Source organism: Saimiri boliviensis, chromosome 5 (assembly GCF_048565385.1).
Source record: "Saimiri boliviensis isolate mSaiBol1 chromosome 5, mSaiBol1.pri, whole genome shotgun sequence".
Classification (NCBI taxonomy): domain Eukaryota; kingdom Metazoa; phylum Chordata; class Mammalia; order Primates; family Cebidae; genus Saimiri; species Saimiri boliviensis.
The window spans coordinates 124,736,500-124,755,538 of NC_133453.1; the positions used below are offsets into that span (position 1 = coordinate 124,736,500).

The 19,039-nt window shown below is 51.8% G+C and overlaps 1 protein-coding gene across 3 annotated transcripts in view; it reads right to left on the bottom strand.

Annotated features, from left to right (window-relative positions):
- The window catches only part of LOC104650429 (A disintegrin and metalloproteinase with thrombospondin motifs 7), a 66,717-nt gene that overhangs the window by 22,687 nt on the left and 24,991 nt on the right, over nt 1–19,039 (bottom strand). For all 3 annotated transcript variants that reach the window (XM_074399908.1, XM_074399910.1, XM_074399909.1), the window contains 4 exons: nt 17,841–17,924; nt 17,389–17,513; nt 16,422–16,571; nt 15,161–15,304 (listed from right to left, as the gene is read on the bottom strand). In XM_074399908.1, coding sequence (XP_074256009.1) covers nt 15,161–15,304; nt 16,422–16,571; nt 17,389–17,513; nt 17,841–17,924 — 503 coding nt within the window. The remainder of the gene's footprint in view (nt 1–15,160; nt 15,305–16,421; nt 16,572–17,388; nt 17,514–17,840; nt 17,925–19,039) is intronic.

Sequence of the window (19,039 nt, forward strand, 5' to 3'; positions counted from 1 at the left end):
CTCCGATGGCCCCACCCAGGCAGAGACCTTGGGTCATCTATGGAAGGACGAGGTCTGGAAAGCAGCCCTCCCCTGGGAGAGAGCCCAGGCAGCCGTGCCTGTCCCCCTGCAGGACTGGCCTCAGCCTCTGTCACACCCTATCTACTCCCGCCTTCCTCCAGCCGCATTCCCTGGCAGCGGTGGTGGGGAACCGGGCAGAGGAGAGCAGGTACAATCTGTACCCACCAGACACTCCTGCTGCCGGGGGCGTGCAGGCGGGGGGCCCTGGGGAGGGCAGCCCAGGCCCAGCTGGCACCTGCTTCTGCCCCTGCCTCACTCTGCGTGGCCCTCAGGCACGGCTATTGTGTCTGGGCCCAGTGTCCATCCTGCTGCCCCTGCCGGACCTTAGGCTGACACCACTATGGCTTAGCAGCAGGAGTGCCCTGGCATGCTGACCAGCCCGCCCCTCGACTCCTAGCTGTCCTGGAGGAACTGCAGGAAAGTTTCGGGGCCTTCTGGGGGCGGCAGTTCTGGGGAGAATTGAGCCACACAGACAATCAGGGCTGAGATGACCCCGGCAGCCACGACTTGGGCAGAAGCAACAGAGGGAGGCAGGACCCACGGGACCTGCGGCCTCTAGCCAGGCAGGGACGATGGGGAGGCACAAACCCTCCAATCTCCTGTCTGGGAGGTCTCAGGGCAGGTGGTGCCAGGCCCAAGGGCTAGGATGAGCCACAGTCCTGGGTGGGCTAAGCAGAGATTGCACAGGGAAGAAAGCAGAGGTGATAAATCCCGGAGTCCAGCAGGGAGAGGAGGAGGAAACGCGACAGATGTGGAGAGGCTGGAAGAACATGAAAGAGGCAGGAACAGCCAGTACCGCCCAAGGCAGGTGTAGGGTGAGGCTGGGAGGGTGGCTCAGACCGTAGGACCCCAAAGCCCAGATTTCAGAGGAGGGGGCCTGGCAGCTGGGAGATCCAGGCTGGGTGGGCAGTCTGTGTGGTCTCCTAAGTCCCCTGGCCAGTGACAGGTCCCTGGCTGTGCCCAGAGCTGCAGAGAAGAAAGCCAAGGTGACCAAACTCCTACTGAGGGCCCTGGAGTCCTCCTGGAGTCACCCACACTGCCCTGCTGGCTGGAAACAGATCCCTCTAACATGGGAGTGGGCAGAGGAGCAGCTGTTGCATGCAGTCCTAGTGCCCAAGACCACGTGCCAGGCTGGCCCCGGGCACCAGGTGCACACCCTCTCATTCGCTCCTCACAACCCCAAGATGGCCACGTGCCAGGCTGGTCCGGGGCACCAGGTGCACACCCTCCCATTCGCTCCTCACAACCCTGAGATGGCCACGTGCCAGGCTGGCCCCAGGCACCGGGTGCACACCCTCTCATTCGCTCCGCACAACATCCCAGGCAGACTGTACCATCATCTGCCCTCACACACTCAGGACTCATCCGTCATTTGCCCTGGGATACACACAAGAGGAAGGTGATGGCCAGGATCTCAAGCCAAGTCCAGGCTGCCTGCACCAGGCTGTGTCTGCTCACTGGGCTGCCCCCAGGGCAGGGCTCTTCCCTTTCAACCGTGAGCCCGGCCTCAAATACTTCACCCCAAATACAAGTCTAAACCATGGTAGCCGAGGCCTGGTGGGGAGAAAGGAGTGTCCCAAGTGCTCCGGCAGCTTGGGGCTCCCTGAGCCTCCCTGGGCCTGCAGGGGTGATGGGGTCAGCTGGCCCTGGGCTCCTTCCTTCCTCTAGCATTCCATGGTTCGAGGACGTAGGTGGGGACTCACCCATCCTACCTAGGGGGTCTTCTGACCCGGTGGCTGAGGGGTCCAATGCTCCTCACCCCAGCACTAACAGTCCGGGAAAAGTCAGGAGCACAAGGCAACCCTTACCGAATCCACTGCAGGAATCAGGCCAGGTGCTGCCTTGGGAGTCAGAAACCCACGTTTTTACTCTTTGACTGGCTGTAGATGCTTGTGGCCTTGGGCCTTCACGTCCTCATCTACAAGAGGCCGATCCCAAGCTACGGAAGTATAAATAGCAGTGTCTTCTTGGGAAAAATCACACAGGCGGCCGGCAGCCAGCCCTTCCTTCCTGACAGGCTCACTGCCAGGTCCTCTGCGCGGCCGACACACCCGGATCCCCAAGCCCGTCAGCCCTTCCCCTCCACGCCCCTCCTCGAGCTAATTATAGCGGGGCTGGGCAGTCCCACAAGAGGTCGGAGCAGACAGTATGTGACTCGGGTCAGAAGCCTCGCTGTAACCTGGTGACAGCAAAGCACTGCCCACCACCCACAGGAGAGACTTGGGGGCCCGCTCCCCTGTCCCCCGCCCTGGGATCTGGTCATGGAGTTGCTAGATGGGGGGGATCCATGGGGTGAAGTAGAGGACCCCACGTGTGACCCAGCCTCCCTCTCTCCCTGTAGAAATGCTGGCTTTAAGGGAAGCAGGGAGCAGGGCCTCCCCTCCTCCCTGCCTGGTTCAAGTTGACACTGGTGAAATGCTGTGACCGCTCCCCAGAGCCCCTAAAGCACCTGTCAGCCCGGAAAGTCTCCTAGAGTTCTTCAGGCCAACCCTCTTGGACAGGCTGCAGAGGCTACCCTCCAGCCCACCCGCCACCACCTCCTAAGGGCTCTTCTGCCCCACCCTACACTGGCACGGCCCCGCCTCTGCCCAGCCTGCCCTCCACCCTTTGGGTGGTGCCCTTCTTCCTTGGGGTGGAAGCCAGCCTTCAGGGGCAGCTCCAGGACTCCTTCTCCTTGCTGTTCCTGACCCCAGGAGGGTTGGTGCCCATCCCCCCATTCCTACAGACCCAAGAGGACTGCGTGCCTCAGTGCCGATCATCTACCCCTCCCATCTGCCTGTCCCCCGGGTGTGAGGGACTGGAGGGCAGGCACCACGTCTGTCTCCCTTACCACCGTCCCCACACAGGGCCCAATGGACATGGGGGTCTGTGGCCACAGCCAGAACGAGTTTGGATTCAGCCCTGTGGGTCTGCTTGGCTGATAAGTAAGCATCTATATGCAGGAGGCCAAGGGGCTTCAGGTCCAGCCAGGATGAGGGGGTGGTCTGAGTGCCTCTGAGACACCGAAAGTGCTGGAAACACTCCCGGATCATTTGGCACTTCCGGTGAACCTCACTCATTCTGTCCCCAACCTGACTGGGTGGGGTCCATCCTCTCTCTCCTGTCCCACCCCCAGCAAGGAGACCACAGGCTGGTGCCCCGCCCACCTCTGCCCCTCCACACATCCTCTTCTGAGCCTTGGGAGCACCCTGCTGCGTGACTCCCAGGATGCAAACGTGAAAGTGTGAAAGGACCTTGGGAAGATGGGGTTCTCCTTCTCCCCAAACGCTCCTCCATTGGTGGGGCATGTATTGTCCTGCTTCCGTCTGGCTCTCCCCAGTGCCAAGGCTCCGGGAGGCCCCGGCTGGCTCCGATTCTCACACTGTCCTCCCACCCTTACCCCAGGCCCCGAGCCAAGTCCCTCAGGCATTCCAGCAGCTGGATGAGGACAGAGACTGTCTGTCTGTCCTAGAGCCGTTGGGTGGCACCCTGGGTCAGGGCAGCTGGGAACAAGCCTGGGGCTGTGGTGGGGACAGCTACTATTCTGATTTGCTGAAACCATTCTCTCATTCTCTGCCCCTCTCTGAGGAAGGAGACACACCCTGCTCCCCACCTTCAGGCCACCTCCCTGGGGAAGTCCATACTGTGCATCACTTGGTAACAGTGGAAATAACAGTAGTGTGCATGTATGAAACGCTCACCGTATGGCAGGCACGGTGCTAAGCACCCCACGTGTTTTCTCATTTACTTGTCAGATCGCATGCGCAAGGGGCTCCCATCATGATTTCCATCTTTTGAGGCTTAAGGGATAATATAACTTGTCTGCCAACACAGCCAGAAGCCTGGGCCACACTCTAGGTTCTTCTTTTTTTTCCCCAAGATGGAGTCTTGCTCTGTCACCCAGGCTGGAGTGCAATGACATCATCTCAGCTCACTGCAATCTCTGCCTCCAGGGTTCAAGCAATTCTCCTGCCTCAGCCTCCTGAGTAGCTGGGATTACAGGCGTGCACTACCTCGCCCGGCTAATTTTTTTTATTTTTAGTAGAGATGGGGTTTTGCCATATTGGCCAGGCTGGTCTTGAACTCCTGACCTCAAGTGATCCGCCCGCCTCAGCTTCCCAAAGGGCTGGGATTACAGACGTGAGCCGCCACGCCGGGTCAGTCTAGGTGCTTAACCACCAAACAAAACTCTTCTCTGCTACCAATCCCACTCCCCACCCCGGTAACCCCTCTTCCATTGAGGCCGGCATCCCTGCTCTTACATCCTAATGGACCTGATCACATCCCTGCTTAAACCCCACAGTGAGTGGACTTCTAGAAACACATGGCACACTGAGCAGACAGATTTACCACTGCTCCCTCCAAAACTCCACTGTGATGACAGCAGAGGAAATAAACAAGGCATAAATCCATAAGGGCTGATGACGGAAAACGGAGGATGTCAAAAAGACTGTGGAAGCTGGAAAGCAGATGGCCATGCAGTAGCTGACTTGGTAGAGCGATGAAAGCTGAGAGCCAAGTGCCTGCAGGGAGGAACCGTCCAGAAGCAGAACCCTGGAAAGGCTCAGGAATTGAGTTTCCAGGGACCCCTCAAGGCCTGAGGCCCAGCAGAACTGAAGACAGTAGGGCTGAAAGTCTGTAAGAACTGATCAGACCCTAGATCCCCTCCCCAACCCTGAGTAGCCAAGTGACTGCCACCTCCCCACCCAGCAGGGGGCCAGGGACCCATGGAGAGGGTGAACCAATAGGTTCTGGCCCAGGAACGCCGGACATAGATGAAGCCCCAAGGCAGACGGACCTACAGATAAAAGGGGACAAGCGAAAGTCTATACATTGAAGGGTAACAAACACGCCAAGCCCCTTCTCCACTTGGATGCTGGTATGCTGCAGCCAGACAGACATACACTCTCCCAGGAAAAGTCTAGAGGATTCCGCTCTGGGGAAACTGAGTCACTCAGAAAAATGACTTCAGATACTTGACATTGCAGGAACTCCCGAAAAACAGCCCTATCCGAACCAGTTCTTCAGCAGTGACTTGGAAAAGTCCCGCCCAAGTCCACAAACTGCCCAGTTAGTGTCTCTGCATCTCCTTTCTATACGTGAAATACAGCCAACACATTTTAAGAGAACCTTTTTTATGAGACGGAGTCTCGCTCTGTTGCCCAGGCTGGAGTGCAGTGGTGTGATCTTGGTTCACTGCAGCCTCTGCCTCCCAGGTTCAAGCGATTCTCCTGCCTCAGCCTCCTGAGTAGCTAGGATTACAGGCACCAGCCACCAAGCCTGGCTAATTTTTTTTTTTTTTTTTTTTTTTTTAGTAGAGACATGGTTTCACCATGTTGGCCAGGCTGGTCTCGAACTCCTGACCTCAAGAGATCCACCTGCCTTGGCCTTCCAAAGTGCTGGGTGGGATTACAGGCATGAGCCACCACGCCCAACCAAGAAAACTGTTGACTCGAAACAAATATATATATATATATATATATATTTATTTTAATAACCCAAAGAAAAGAAAAAAAATTTAGGGAACAGAAGTGAAAAGTAAAATCTATGTAAGCAGGCCGGGCGCGGTGGCTCAAGCCTGTAATCCCAGCACTTTGGGAGGCCGAGGCGGGTGGATCACGAGGTCGAGAGATCGAGACCATCCTGGTCAACGTGGTGAAACCCCGTCTCTACTAAAAATACAAAACATTAGCTGGGCATGGTGGTGCGTGCCTGTAGTCCCAGCTACTCAGGAGGCTGAGGCAGGAGAATTGCTTGAACCCAGGAGGCAGAGGTTGCGGTGAGCCGAGATCGCGCCATTGCACTCCAGCCTGGGTAACAAGAGCGACACTCTGTCTCAAAAAAAAAAAAAAAATCTATGTAAGCAGTAACCTCACAAAGATAAGAGAACATACTGTACCCATGAAACAAGAATTAAATACAAAGGTGTACACGTTGAGCATCTCCAATCCAAAAATCCAAAATGCTCCAAAATCCAACACTTTTGAGCACTAACACGACGCTCAGAAGAAATGCTCTTTGGAGCACTTAAGATTTCGAATTTCAGATTAGGAATTCCGAACTGGGAATTCAAGATGGCACGGCCCACCATCCTGAATTCTTCATATCTTTGACCTTTTGCCTTATAAGTGAGGTCTATTTATTTATTATTATTTTTTTTTTTTGAGATGGAGTCTCACTCTGTCACCCAGCTGGAGTGCAGTGGCGCGATCTCAGTTCACTGCAACCTCCGCCTCCCAGGTTAAAGCGATAATGCAAATACTCCAAAAAAAAAAAAAAAAAAAAAAAAAAATCCAAGATCTGAAACACTTCTAATCCCAAGTGTTTCAGATATGGGACCCTTAATGTGTATTTAGTGAATGAGAAAGTTTAAGAAATTAAAAGTACAGGCCAGGAGTGGTGGCTCACGCCTGTAATCCCAGCACTTTGGGAGGCCAAGTCGGGTGGATTACGAGGTCAAGAGATCGAGACCATCTTGGCCAACATGGTGAAACCCGTCTCTACTAAAAATACAAAAATTAGCTGGGCATGGTGGCGTGTGCCTGTAGTCCCAGCTATTAGGGAGGCTGAGGCAGGAGAATTGCTTGAACCCGGGAGGCGGAGGTTGCAGTGAGCCAAGATCGCACCACTGCACTCCAGCCTGGCACCTGGCAACAGAGTGAGACTGTCTCAAGAAAAAAAAAAAAAGTACAATGGAAAAAAAATCAAAAATTTAATAGAAGGACTGTAAAGTACAGAAAAGTCAGATGCCTCCAAGAAAATAGAGATGGCTGGGGACAGTGGCTCACACCTGTAATCTCAGAAATTTGAGAGGCTGAGGGAGGAGGATCACTCGAGTCCAGAAGTTCAAGCCCAGACTGAGCAACATGGTAAAACCCCATCTCTACAAAAAATTAGAAAATTAGCTGGGTATGGTGGCACACACCTGTAGTCCCAGCTACTTGGGATGCTGAGGTGGGAGGATCATTTGTGCCTGAGATCTCGAGGCTGCATGAGCCATGATTGTGCCACTGCACTCCAGCCTGGGCAACACAGCAAGACCCTGTCTGAAACCCAGAAAAAAAGAAAAGAAAAGAAAATAGAAAGATATGAAAAAGAGTAAAAAAATTTTAAAATAACAAAATGAGAGAACAGCTGAATATTAAGGGTTCCAGAAAGAGAAAAATATGAGAAAATGATCAAATAAATAATACAAGAACATTTCAAGAACTGAAGGACACAACTTTCCAGATTAAAACAGTCCAATGAGTGCTCCCTCAAATTAAAATAGATCAAGGCATATACTGTAAAATTTAAAATCACCAAAAAGAGAGAAAATCCTAAAAGCTTCCAGATTTTTTTTTTTTTTAGACAGAGTTTCGCTCTTGTTACCCAGGCTGGAGTGCAATGGCGCGATCTCGGCTCACCACAACCTCCGCCTCCTGGGTTCAGGCAATTCTCCTGCCTCAGCCTCCTGAGTAGCTGGGATTACAGGCATGTGCCACCATGCCCAGCTAATGTTTTGTATTTTTAGTAGAGACGGGGTTTCACCATGTTGACCAGGATGGTCTCGATCTCTTGACCTCATGATCCACCTGCCTCGGCCTCCCAAAGTGCTGGGATTACAGGCTTGAGCCACCGCGCCCGGCCTGCTTCCAGATTTTTTGAAAGGTCACATTCAAATCAGAATGGTAAGGGACCTTCAGAGAAATGTTGGAACTGGAAGACAACAGAGAAATGCCTTCAACATTCGAAAGAAGAGCAACTTTCCAACCCTGAAGCTGGAATCAAATTAAAATATCAATCAGAAGTGAGGGAAGAATAAAGACACTTTGAGATGGGCAAACCATTTACCTCCATGCACTCTCTCAGAAAGCTACTCGAGGATGTGCTCCACCAAAACAAATTTAAAAAAACCAACAAGGTACCTCCCCACACTGAATTATCTGGTAGGGTTTACCTTTGGGAAAACTGGATTAAGAGACATTTTATGAGCGAGAGAGATCCAAGATGGCTGATCACTAGCAGCTCGGGATTGTAGCTCCCACTGAAAGCGCAAAAGGAGAGGACGCCACACCTTCACATGAATTCTTGTTGCTCACGCACCAGGAGATTCCCAGCGGAGGAGCCCCACGGGTCGCCAGCGCGACTCTTGTGACCGGCGAGGCGGTTTTGCCGGCGCCTCGGAGCTTCGGTTCTCGGTGCAGAGTCAGAAAAGCACCATCAATCTTAATGCCGCTGAATTGGTCGGTGCAGTGGGTTGCTCAGATTTCGGCACTGAGAATCAGTAAGTTGGACGTCCACTCAGAAACCTAATTACAAAGACGGTGAATTCAAAGACCACAGATGGATAAATTTATAACAAAGGGAGGAAAACGGCCAAAAACGGCTGAGAATGCCCAAGATCAGAACGCCTCTCCCTCAGCGGGGGATCACAGTTCCTCATCAGCAACGGAACAAGGCTTGATGGAGAACGAGTGTGTTCCAATTACAGAAGCAGGCTTCAAAACGTGGATAATGAGAAACTTCTGTGAATTAAAAGAACTTGTTTTAACCCAATCTAAAGCAACTAAGAACTTTGAAAAAAGATTTGACGAAATGTTAACAAGAATACACAATTTAGAGAGGAATATAAGTGAATTGATGGAGCTGAAAAACACAACACGAGAACTACGTGAAGTATGCACAAGTTTTAACAGCCGAATTGATCAAGCAGAAGAAAGGATATCAGAGGTCGAAGACCAACTCAATGAAATAAAACAAGAAGACAAGATTAAAGAAAAAAGGATAAAAAGGAACGAGCAAAGTCTCCAAGAAATATGGGACTATGTGAAAAGACCTAATCTACGCTTGATAGGTGTACCTGAATGTGACGAAGAGAATGAATCCAAGCTGGAAAATATGCTTCAGGACATTATTCAGGAAAATTTTCCCAGCCTAGTAAGGCAGGATAATATTCAACTCCAGGTAATACAGAGAACACCACAGAGATATTCCTCAAGAAGAGCAACTCCAAAGCACATAATCGTCAGATTCACCAGGGTTGAAATGAAGGAGAAAATACTAAGGGCAGCCAGAGAGAAAGGTCAGGTTACCCGCAAAGGGAAGCCTATCAGACTTACAGCAGATCTCTCAGCAGAAACCCTACAAGCCAGAAGAGAGTGGGGACCAATATTCAACATCCTTAAAGAAAAGAACTTTCAACCCAGAATTTCACATCCAGCCAAACTAAGCTTCACAAGTGAAGGAAAAATAAAGTTTTTTGTGAATAAGCAAGCACTCAGAGATTTCATCACCACCAGGCCTGCTTTACAAGAGCTTCTGAAAGAACCACTACACATACGAAAGGAACAAACAGTATCAGCCTTTCTAAAAAAATTATCAAAAAGAGCATCAATATAATGAAGAATTTACATTAACTAATGGACAAAATAGCCAGCTAATGGCAGTATTAAACTCACATATATTATTATTAATTCTAAATTTAAATTGACTAAATCCCCCAATCCAAAGACAGGCAATTTGAATAAAAAACTAAAACCCATCAGTATGCTGCATCCAGATCCATCTCACATTCAAGGATACACAAAGACTCCAAACAAGGGATGGAGAAAGATTTACCAACCAAATAGAGAGCTAAAATAAATAAATAAAAAACAGAAGTTACAATTAAGCAACAAAGATCAAAAGAAGCAAAGAAGGACATTATATAATGATAAAAGGATCAATGCAACAACAAGAAGAGCTAAAGATCCTAAATATATACGCACCCAATACAGGAATACGCAGACATACAAGACTTATAAAGAGACTTAGACTCCCACATAATAATAGTGGGAGACTTCAACATTAATATTAGACAGATCAATGAGACAGAAAATTAACAACGATATTCAGGACTTGAACTCAGATCTGGAACAAGTAAATGTAATTAACATTTATAGAACTCTCCACTTTAAATATACAAAATATACACTCTTATCAGTACCACATCATATCAACTTAGAAGTTTAAAAGAAATCTTGGTTGGCTCCTTGTTTGCTATTCTCTTCCCTCATTTTCTTTCATGTCTCCATTATTAAGGACAATTATAGGCATACCCATATTTAGAATGCATTCTAGCCCGGGCAATAAAGCAATACCCCCATCCTCTCTCCCTCTTCCTCTTTCTCATTCTTCCTCTTCTTTATTCTTTTTCAAAAAAAAAAAAAAAAAGAGAGACATTTTATAAAACTGTTAGGCCGGGTGCAATGGCTCAAGCCTGTAATCACAGCACTTTGGGAGGCCGAGGCGGGTGGATCACGAGGTCAAGAGATGGAGACCATCCTAGTCAACATGGTGAAACCCCATCTCTACTAAAAATATAAAAAATTAGCTGGGCATGGTGGTGCGTGCCTGTAATCCCAGCTACTCAGGAGGCTGAGGCAGGAGAATTGCCTGAACCCAGGAGGTGGAGGTTGCGGTGAGCCGAGATGGCACCATTGCACTCCAGCCTGGGTAACAAGAGCGAAACTCCGTCTCAAAAAAAAAAAAAAAAGAAGCCAGGCGCGGTGGCTCATGCCTGTAATCCCAGCACTTTGGGAGGCCAAGGCGGGTGGATCACAAGGTCAAGAGATCGAGACCATCCTGGTCAACATGGTGAAACTCCGTCTCTACTAAAAATACAAAAAATTAGCTGGGCATGGTGGTGACTGCCTGTAATCCCAGCTACTCAGGAGGCTGAGGCAAGAGAATTGCCTGAACCCAGGAGGCGGAGATTGCGGTGAGCCGAGATCGCGCCACTGCACTCCAGCCTGGGTAACAAGAGGGAAACTCCTTCTCAAAAAAAAAAAAAGAAAAGAAAAGAAATGCTGTCTAGGTGGGGCACGGTGGCTCGTGCCTGTCATCCCAGCACTTTGGGAGGCCAAGGTGTGTGAATCACTTGAGGTCAGGAGTTCAAGACCAGCCTGGCCAACATGGAAACCCCATCTCTACTAAAAATACAAAAATTAGCCCGTGTGGTGGCGGGTGCCTATGATCCCAGCTACTCAGGAGACTGAGGCAGGAGAATTACTTGAACCTGGGAGGCAGAGGCTACAGTGAGCCAAGATCTTGCCACTGCACTCCAGCCTGGGCAACAGAGTGACACTGTCTCAAAAAAAAAAAAAAGAAAAAAAGAAAGAAATGCTATCTTATTACAATACTTAGTTCAACCATAAAGATTGACAGTCATAATAATGAAACAATTGTAGAATATGGAAACTTAATCCAAATGTGTTTGCGCTAAATTGGGATGGGAGGTAGGGGGAACAAATGTAGGAAGCGCTGTAAGCATGCTAAATCCCAACCTTCCAGATAATATCTAAACCAGAAAATCAACAAATGAGAGTCTAGCAATGCTTTTTGGAAATAGGAAGGTTAAAAACAAGAAAAAGCGGCCGGGCGCGGTGGCTCAAGCCTGTAATCCCAGCACTTTGGGAGGCCGAGGTGGGTGGATCACAAGGTCAAGAGATCGAGACTGTCCTGGTCAACATGGTGAAACCCCGTCTCTACTAAAAATACAAAAAAAAAAAAATTAGCTGGGCATGGTAGCACATGCCTGTAATCCCAGCTACTCAGGAAGCTGAGGCGGGAGAATTGCCTGAACCCAGGAGGCGGAGGTTGCGGTGAGCCGAGATCGCGCCATTGCACTCCAGCCTGGGTAACAAGAGCGAAACTCCGCCTCAAAAAAAAAAAAAAAAAAAAAAAAAAAAAAAACAAGAAAAAGCTAAAGTGTTAAGTTTGCACGTGGTTCTCAAGAGGAAAGCAGGGGAGGGTGGAGAGGAGTGGTCCAGGGGTACAACGCTCTGCTGTTGCGTCATGAATTCTTTGCTTTTTATTGAGACGGAGTTTCTTTGTTCTTGTTGCCCAGGCTGGAGTGTGGTTCTCGGCTCACTGCAGCCTCCGCCTTCTGGGTTCAAGCAATTCTCTTGCTTCAGGCTCCTAAGTAGCTGGGATTACAGGTATCTAGTACCACAACCAGCTAATTTTTTGTATTTTTAGTAGAGTTGGGTTTTTTTTTTTTTTTTTGAGATGGAGTTTCGCTCTTGTTACCCAGGCTGGAGTGCAATGGCGTGATCTCGGCTCACCACAACCTCCGCCTCCTGGGTTCAGGCAATTCTCCTGCCTCAGCCTCCTGAGTAGCTGGGATTACAGGCATGCGCCACCGTGCCCAGCTAATTTTTATATTTTTAGTAGAGACGGGGTTTCACCATGTTGACCAGGATGGTCTCGATCTCCTGACCTCATGATCCACCCGCCTCGGCCTCCCAAAGTGCTGGGATTACAGGCGTGAGCCACCGTGCCCAGCCTAGAGTCGGGTTTTTACCATGTTGGCCAGGCTGGTCTCAAACTCCTGACCTCAGGTGATCCACCCCCGTCAGCATCCCAAAGTACTGGGATTACAGGTGTGAGCCACCATGCATGGCCTGTCATCTTGAATTCTTCAGTCTTTGACCTTATGCCTTGTAAGCGAGGTCTATTTATTTTATTATTATTATTATTTTTTTTTTTTTTGAGACAGAATCTCACTCTGTCACCCAGGCTGGAGTGCAGTGGCGCAATCTCGGCTGACTGCAACCTCTACCTCCTGGGTTCAAGCAGTTTCCTGCCTCAGCCTCCTAAGTAGCTGAGATCAGAGGCACCTGCCACCATACCTGGCTAATTTTTGTATTTTTAGTAGAGATGGGGTTTCACCGTGATGGCCAGGCTGGTATCGATCTCCTGACCTCAAGTGATCTGCCCGCCTCGGCCTCCCAAAGTGCTGGGATTACAGGCATGAGCCACTGTGCCCAACCAGTAAGCAAGGTCCGATGGGACGAAGGAGCCTGTGTGTGAGCAAAGGAGACAGCAATGTCCGCATCCACCATTCCTTGCTCCCCCACTTGCATCTAACGTTTCCTTTGCTCCATGAGCTCAGAATCTATAATGTGTAGGAGTTGGCGAAACTCAAAAGCAATTAGAAAATAAACACGTTATGTCTGTGACCGAGTAAGGGGCAGGGGGCACTGACAAGCCCAGAGTCGGCATTTTCCGTTTGAAGCAGACTTACTTCAAACGCAGAAAGAAGACAGTGACCGAGGAGCCCCATCATGGTAACACCCCCGTATTGCTAACCTTTACACAGAAACTGAAGACACAGGCGGAAAGAGAGCCCCACGGTGCCTCTGCCTTTCAGTCTTTCCTTCCTCACTGCTAAGCAAAAGCTAGATGGACTGGATAGAATACGCAGATATCCAGGAGTGAGAGGAAACTGTTTAGATGGTTTTATTCTGTCTCACCATCTGGTAAGTATGAGCTACGAAAGATGAACTGGGTAATTTTGGTGATTCTGCCTACACGTTAATACAGCTGACCTCTGAACAACACGGATTTGAACTGCGGGGATCCACTGACATGTGATTTTCCTCCACCTTGGCCCCGCTTCAGACAGCAAGACCACCCCCACCCCGCCTTTCTCCTCCCGCCTCACCCTACTCAACGTGAAGAGGGTGAGGATGAAGACTTTTATGATGAGCCACTTCCGCTGAATGAACGGTAAACATATTTTCTCTTCCTTATGATTTCAATCACATTTGCTTTTGTCTAGCTTGTTTTATGGCAAGAATACAGCATATATTACATATAACATTCGAAATATGTATTTTTTTTTTTTTTGAGACAGAGTTTCGCTCTTGTTACCCAGGCTGGAGTGCAATGGCGCGATCTCAGCTCACCACAACCAAAGTGCTGAAATTACAGGCTTGAGCCACCGCGCCCGGCCTGCGAAATACGTATTAACTGTTTATGTGATCAGTAAGGCTTCCAGTCAACAGTAGGCTATTAGTCGTTTTGGGTGCATCAAAAGTTATACGTGGATTTTCAGTCGCGCAGGCATCAGTGCCCCAACCCCTGCATTGCTCGAGGGTCAACTATACTCTTATATTTGCATTTAAAATAAAGATGAATGAAAAAATGTGTACTATAATTTTAATTTAAAACTTTTTCTTGGCCGGGCGCGGTGGCTCAAGCCTGTAATCCCAGCACTTTGGGAGGCCGAGGCGGGTGGATCACAAGGTCAAGAGACCGAGACCATCCTGGTCACCATGGTGAAACCCCGTCTCTACTAAAAATACAAAAAAAATTAGCTGGGCATGGTGACGTGTGCCTGTAATCCCAGCTACTCAGGAGGCTGAGGCAGGAGAATTGCCTGAACCAGGAGGTGGAGGTTGCGGTGAGCCGAGATCGTGCCATTGCACTCCAGCCTGGGTAACAAGAGTGAAACTCCGTCTCAAAAAAAAAAAACAAAAAAAAACCTTTTTCTTACTTAGAACATTAAATAGCAAATTAAAAAAAAAAACAAACAAACACTAGAACAGGCTGGGTGTGGTGGCTCACACCTGTAATCCCAGCACTCCGGGTGGCCGAGGTGGGCAGATCACCTGAGCTCAGGAGTTCAAGACCAGCCTGGGCAACATGGCAAAACCCTGTCTGTACTACAAACACAAAAATTAGCCAGGCAGGTGACGCACGCCTGTAGTCCCAGCTACTCAGGAGGCTGAGGCAAGAGAATCGCTTGAACTCAGGAGGTGGAGGTTGCCGTGGGCCGAGATTGTGCCAGGCACCCCAGCCTGGGCAACAGAGCGAGACTCTGTCCCAAAACACAAACAACAACAAAGAAACCATCAGAGCAAATTAAGAAAATACAAAAAAAAAAAGGAGAAAGCTTCGTATTTGAGTTCCCTTAGTGGCGCGTTCTCTCTGCCTCGCACTGGACCGTGGGGCCGGCCCTCGCCTCCTTTGGCCTGGTTTCCTATGCAGAAGCGTCGGCTCCCACAGCCTCCCCCAGAGTTCTGCTGTCCCCTGAAAGCTCTCCCACTCCTTTGTGGCTGCCGGCCTTTCTCAGGCTTCCTCCACCAGGAAGACCATTCTTCCCCATCCTGCACATATATGAACTCTTGCTCCTCCTCCAAGTTCAAGCTCAGGTGTGGCCTCCAGGAGGACATCTGGGACACCAGCACCTCCCCTTGGCCAGGTGCCCCTCTGCTTCCCTGTACCCCGGCCTGCAACGTGACTGCACCTCTCCCATTAGACCTTGACCTTGTGGATCAAGGCGCAGGGGCCCAGGGCTGGGGGCGGGACTTACTCAAGGAACCTGGTGATGTACTCCCGGCTGCATCGGGACCAGGTGAGGGGAGCGGCGTCGTACAGGAGCTGTGGAGACATGATGAAAGGCCGTTTCCCAACCGGCTCACAGTCATTGCCGCTTCCGTCATGCTGAATGCCAAAACTGTGTGAGAGCACAGACCCCAGGGGTGGGTGAGCCGGCGGGAGGCTGCCAGCCTGCCCTCCCCCGGAGACCTACAGGGCGCACTGTCCTAGTTCCCAGGCCTGGTTCTGCCACCCAACGGCCGCAGCCTGGAGAAAGTCACATTCCCTCTCTGAGCCTCAGTTTCCCTTCATGTAAAATGGGGGAATGAAAGCCAGTACCCCAAACGCTCCTGCTCCAGCCTGAGCCTGAATGAGGGCCAGGGACCCAGAGCACCCCTGCTCCTGCACAGGCGCTGGCCAGCAATAGCAAACCAGGTGGCACAGATGCGGGCCTGCGATGGCCCCTGCAAGCTCGCTGGCCTCAAGAACAGTTTGACAGAGGTTCCCCCTCACAGGTCCTTGTCCCAAGGCTGTGGACTTGAGTTAAGGGATCTGAACTGCTGCATCATGGCAAGGTCTCCTGAGACCGTCGTTGGGAAGCACATGAGAAAAATGATTTCCTGAGCATCTACTATGTGCCGGGAGCCATGCTAGGTCCTTTCAGAAACAGAGTGTCACTCGGTTCTGATTACAACTCCCTGGAGGCTCAGAGTCTACAGAACTAGCCAGGGTAACAGAGCTAGGAAAAGATGGTCCTGCGGCAGGGTGGCTGGGGACATGTGAAGACAGGAGCCTCAGGCAGCGGTGGCAGACAGAGGGACACTGGACATCACTGAATCCAACCCCCTCATCTATGGGAAGCACACAGAGGCCCAGAGAGGGTAGGCACTGGCCTAGCCTACAGAGCAAACAGGAGCAGGGACAGGGATCATGAGGGAAAAATACAGCACTAAGGGCAACAGGGAGGGACAGCCAAAGACCTACAATGACCTGCCCGCCCATCACAACCCCCCTTTAAATAAGACGCCCTCCAGGCCAGTCCAGAGACACCCAGGTGGGCCTCTCTCCTCCTTAACAGGGAAGCAGCCTGGTTGTGGGGAGGGGACAGCACAGGCCAGCATGTGGCCAGCTGGGCTCCTTCTCCACAGCGTTTCCTTTCCCCCTGACTCTGTGCCCTACAGGCTGGCTGCCCGGTGCCCCTGGGTTGGGAAGGTGAGGCTCAGCTCTCAGTGTAGCAGCGGGAGCGGGCACGGTACCTGTGCCCGAGCTCGTGGGCCACCGTGAAGGCCAGCGGCAGGCCCGTGTCCTCGTTGATGCTGCAGCTGCGGTGCGGCTGGCACATGCCCGCCACGTGGGACAGGCCCAGGGTCTCACACGGCTGGTTCATGGCTGCGCACAGATCCTTCCTGGAGAGGCAAAGAAACAGCCGTCAGGCTAACCAGGTCCAGTGCCAGGCCCACCTGAGCTCAGGTCACGGAAGGGTCCCCCCGCACTGATCCCGAGAGAAAAGGATGTCCCTCCCACTGTTCTGTGACATCGGGCCAGCACAGTGACTGTTCAGGAAGCAGGTGCTATCGTTCACACACCACCCACTGGATATCTATTTGGGACTCGGGAGCACAGGACCACACAGAGCAATTCTGGTTACTGTCCCAGCAGGGACGCTGACAGAAGCTACCGGAGTCCAGCAGCGGGAAAATAACAGCCTCTGGACAGATGAGCAGGTGCTGGAAGGTACGGGAGGAGGGGGGAAGGTGGCTGTGACTATGAACACGTGGCACAAGACATCCTTCTCAAGGGACAGATCTGTACCCAGACTGTGCGGGTGGGTAGGTGAACCCACACGGGATGACCCCGCTTAGAACTGAATACACAAACACACACATACACACAAAGGGAAGCGTGTGTGGAACTGACGAGGTCTGATGACGTCTGTGGATGGCATCAGAGTCAGTTTCCTGGCTGGGATCCTGTATTCTAGTCATGCAAGCTGTTACCGCAGGGGGAATGGGTGCAGGCCATACAGGCCCTCTGTCTGTATCATTTCCGACAACAGCACGAGAATCCACAATTATTTCAGAATAAAAAGACCTCCCCGCGTGCTGACAGAATCCAGCCGTGGGCCAAAGGTGTGCAGACTCCCGTCCCACCACGGCTTCTCCTGTGGGGCCAGGAAGCACGTCCCTGAGCTGCAGGCTCCCACCCTCCTGCGGCTGGCGGCACCTGGTGAGCAGGACGGCGGTGTCATGGTGCAGGGGGTGGGCGTCCCCCTTCATGTTGATGCTTTTCTGCCACTTGCAAAAGCTCTTCAGGGTGTTGTCTGCGTGGTGCGTGATCTTTAGGTCCTCCTGGGGGCAGAGAGAGTGACTGCTCACGCCTCCCCTGAGTTCCAAGAGGGTCGAGCCCAATTCTCCTCCATACAAAGGCAGGAGACAGACGCCCAGCAGGGCAGTGGGAGGTCCCGCTTTTGGCCTGACCACCTCTCCTGTAGGAACCTCCTGCAGGGGACCTGAGACAGGGTCAATCAGGGACCAGGGGGTGGCAGGGGACACAGTCCAGGCCAAGGAGGGCTTCGCTGTGCCCTTCCATACAGAGCAGCACAGGTGGTCATTGGGGCAAGGAGACTCTGGCAGCCATGGCACTGCCTGGCAGCGTGGGACCACATGGCTACTCACCTCCTCATCCTCCAGCAGGACCAGGCGCACAATGGTGATATGGATGGGGTTCCCAATGCTGGGGTCATGAAATAGGCCGGCCACCTGCCCAAGAGAAGGGGGTCAGTCAGGCTGCCGCCAGGATGAAGGATACAAGCAGCCGATACCCACCCCGATCCACACAGCGTGACGCACACCCATGCTCCCACACAGGGACGCTGGCACGGGTGCACGCAGGGTGCACAGCTGACAGGCAATGCACGGGTGTCCCCACACCTCACACACACTGCCCCAACCTGGCAGCAGCAGAACCTGGAGAGGACAAGAGGTCTCCGAGGCTCCTTCCCAGGCCTGCAGCCTGCCCTGAGCACACGGTTTGGGATCTGCTTCCAAGTACCAACTCCATGCCCATCCCACACAGTCGACAGCAGCTCAGGCCTCCAAATGCGGGTTTCGTGGCCTGTCTCAGGGCCCCTGTCCTCCCACTACCCCGGGCTATGACAGCAGCGCCCTCCTGCCCTGGGGACGCCAGGAGCATCATCCCAGGAGTCCACCCTCCGAGGACACGCACAGACCTGGGCAGAGCCCCCAGGGTAGAGTGAGGGTAGGCACAGGCCTGTGGAGCCTCCCCACGGCTCTGCTATCCCATCCCCCGGGCTGACAGCCAGGGGACCAAGAGGGCAGGTGTGCACATCTGTCAGAGGCCCCATGGCTACCGGGGGCTCCCTACTGAGCCCTGGGAGAGGGGGCTGTCCCCAAAGATGGCAGATAAGCCAAGGTGAGGGGAAATGGGTGGGGAAAGCCATCTGCTCTTTTAAAACTCCCTCAGAACACAAAAGAGGCCAGCCTATGACTGGGGACAGCCAGCAGGTTCCCAGAGGGCCGGGATGGCAGAACAGGCCAGTTGTGAGTTGGCTTCTAGCAATGCATCAAGAAAAAGAATATTCAAATAGGAAGAGACCAGGCCGGGCACGGTGGCTCATGCCTGTAATCCCAGCACTTTGGAAGGCTGGGGCGGGCAGATCACCTGAGGTCGGGAGTTCGGGACCAGCCTGGCCGACATGGAGAAACCCCGACTCTACTGAAAATACAAAATTAGCTGAGCATGGTGGCGGGCACCTGTAATCTCAGCTACTCGGGAAGCTGAGGCAGGAGAATCTCTTGTACCCGGGAGGCGGAGGTTGAGTGAGCCAAGATCATGCCATTGCACTCCAAGCCGG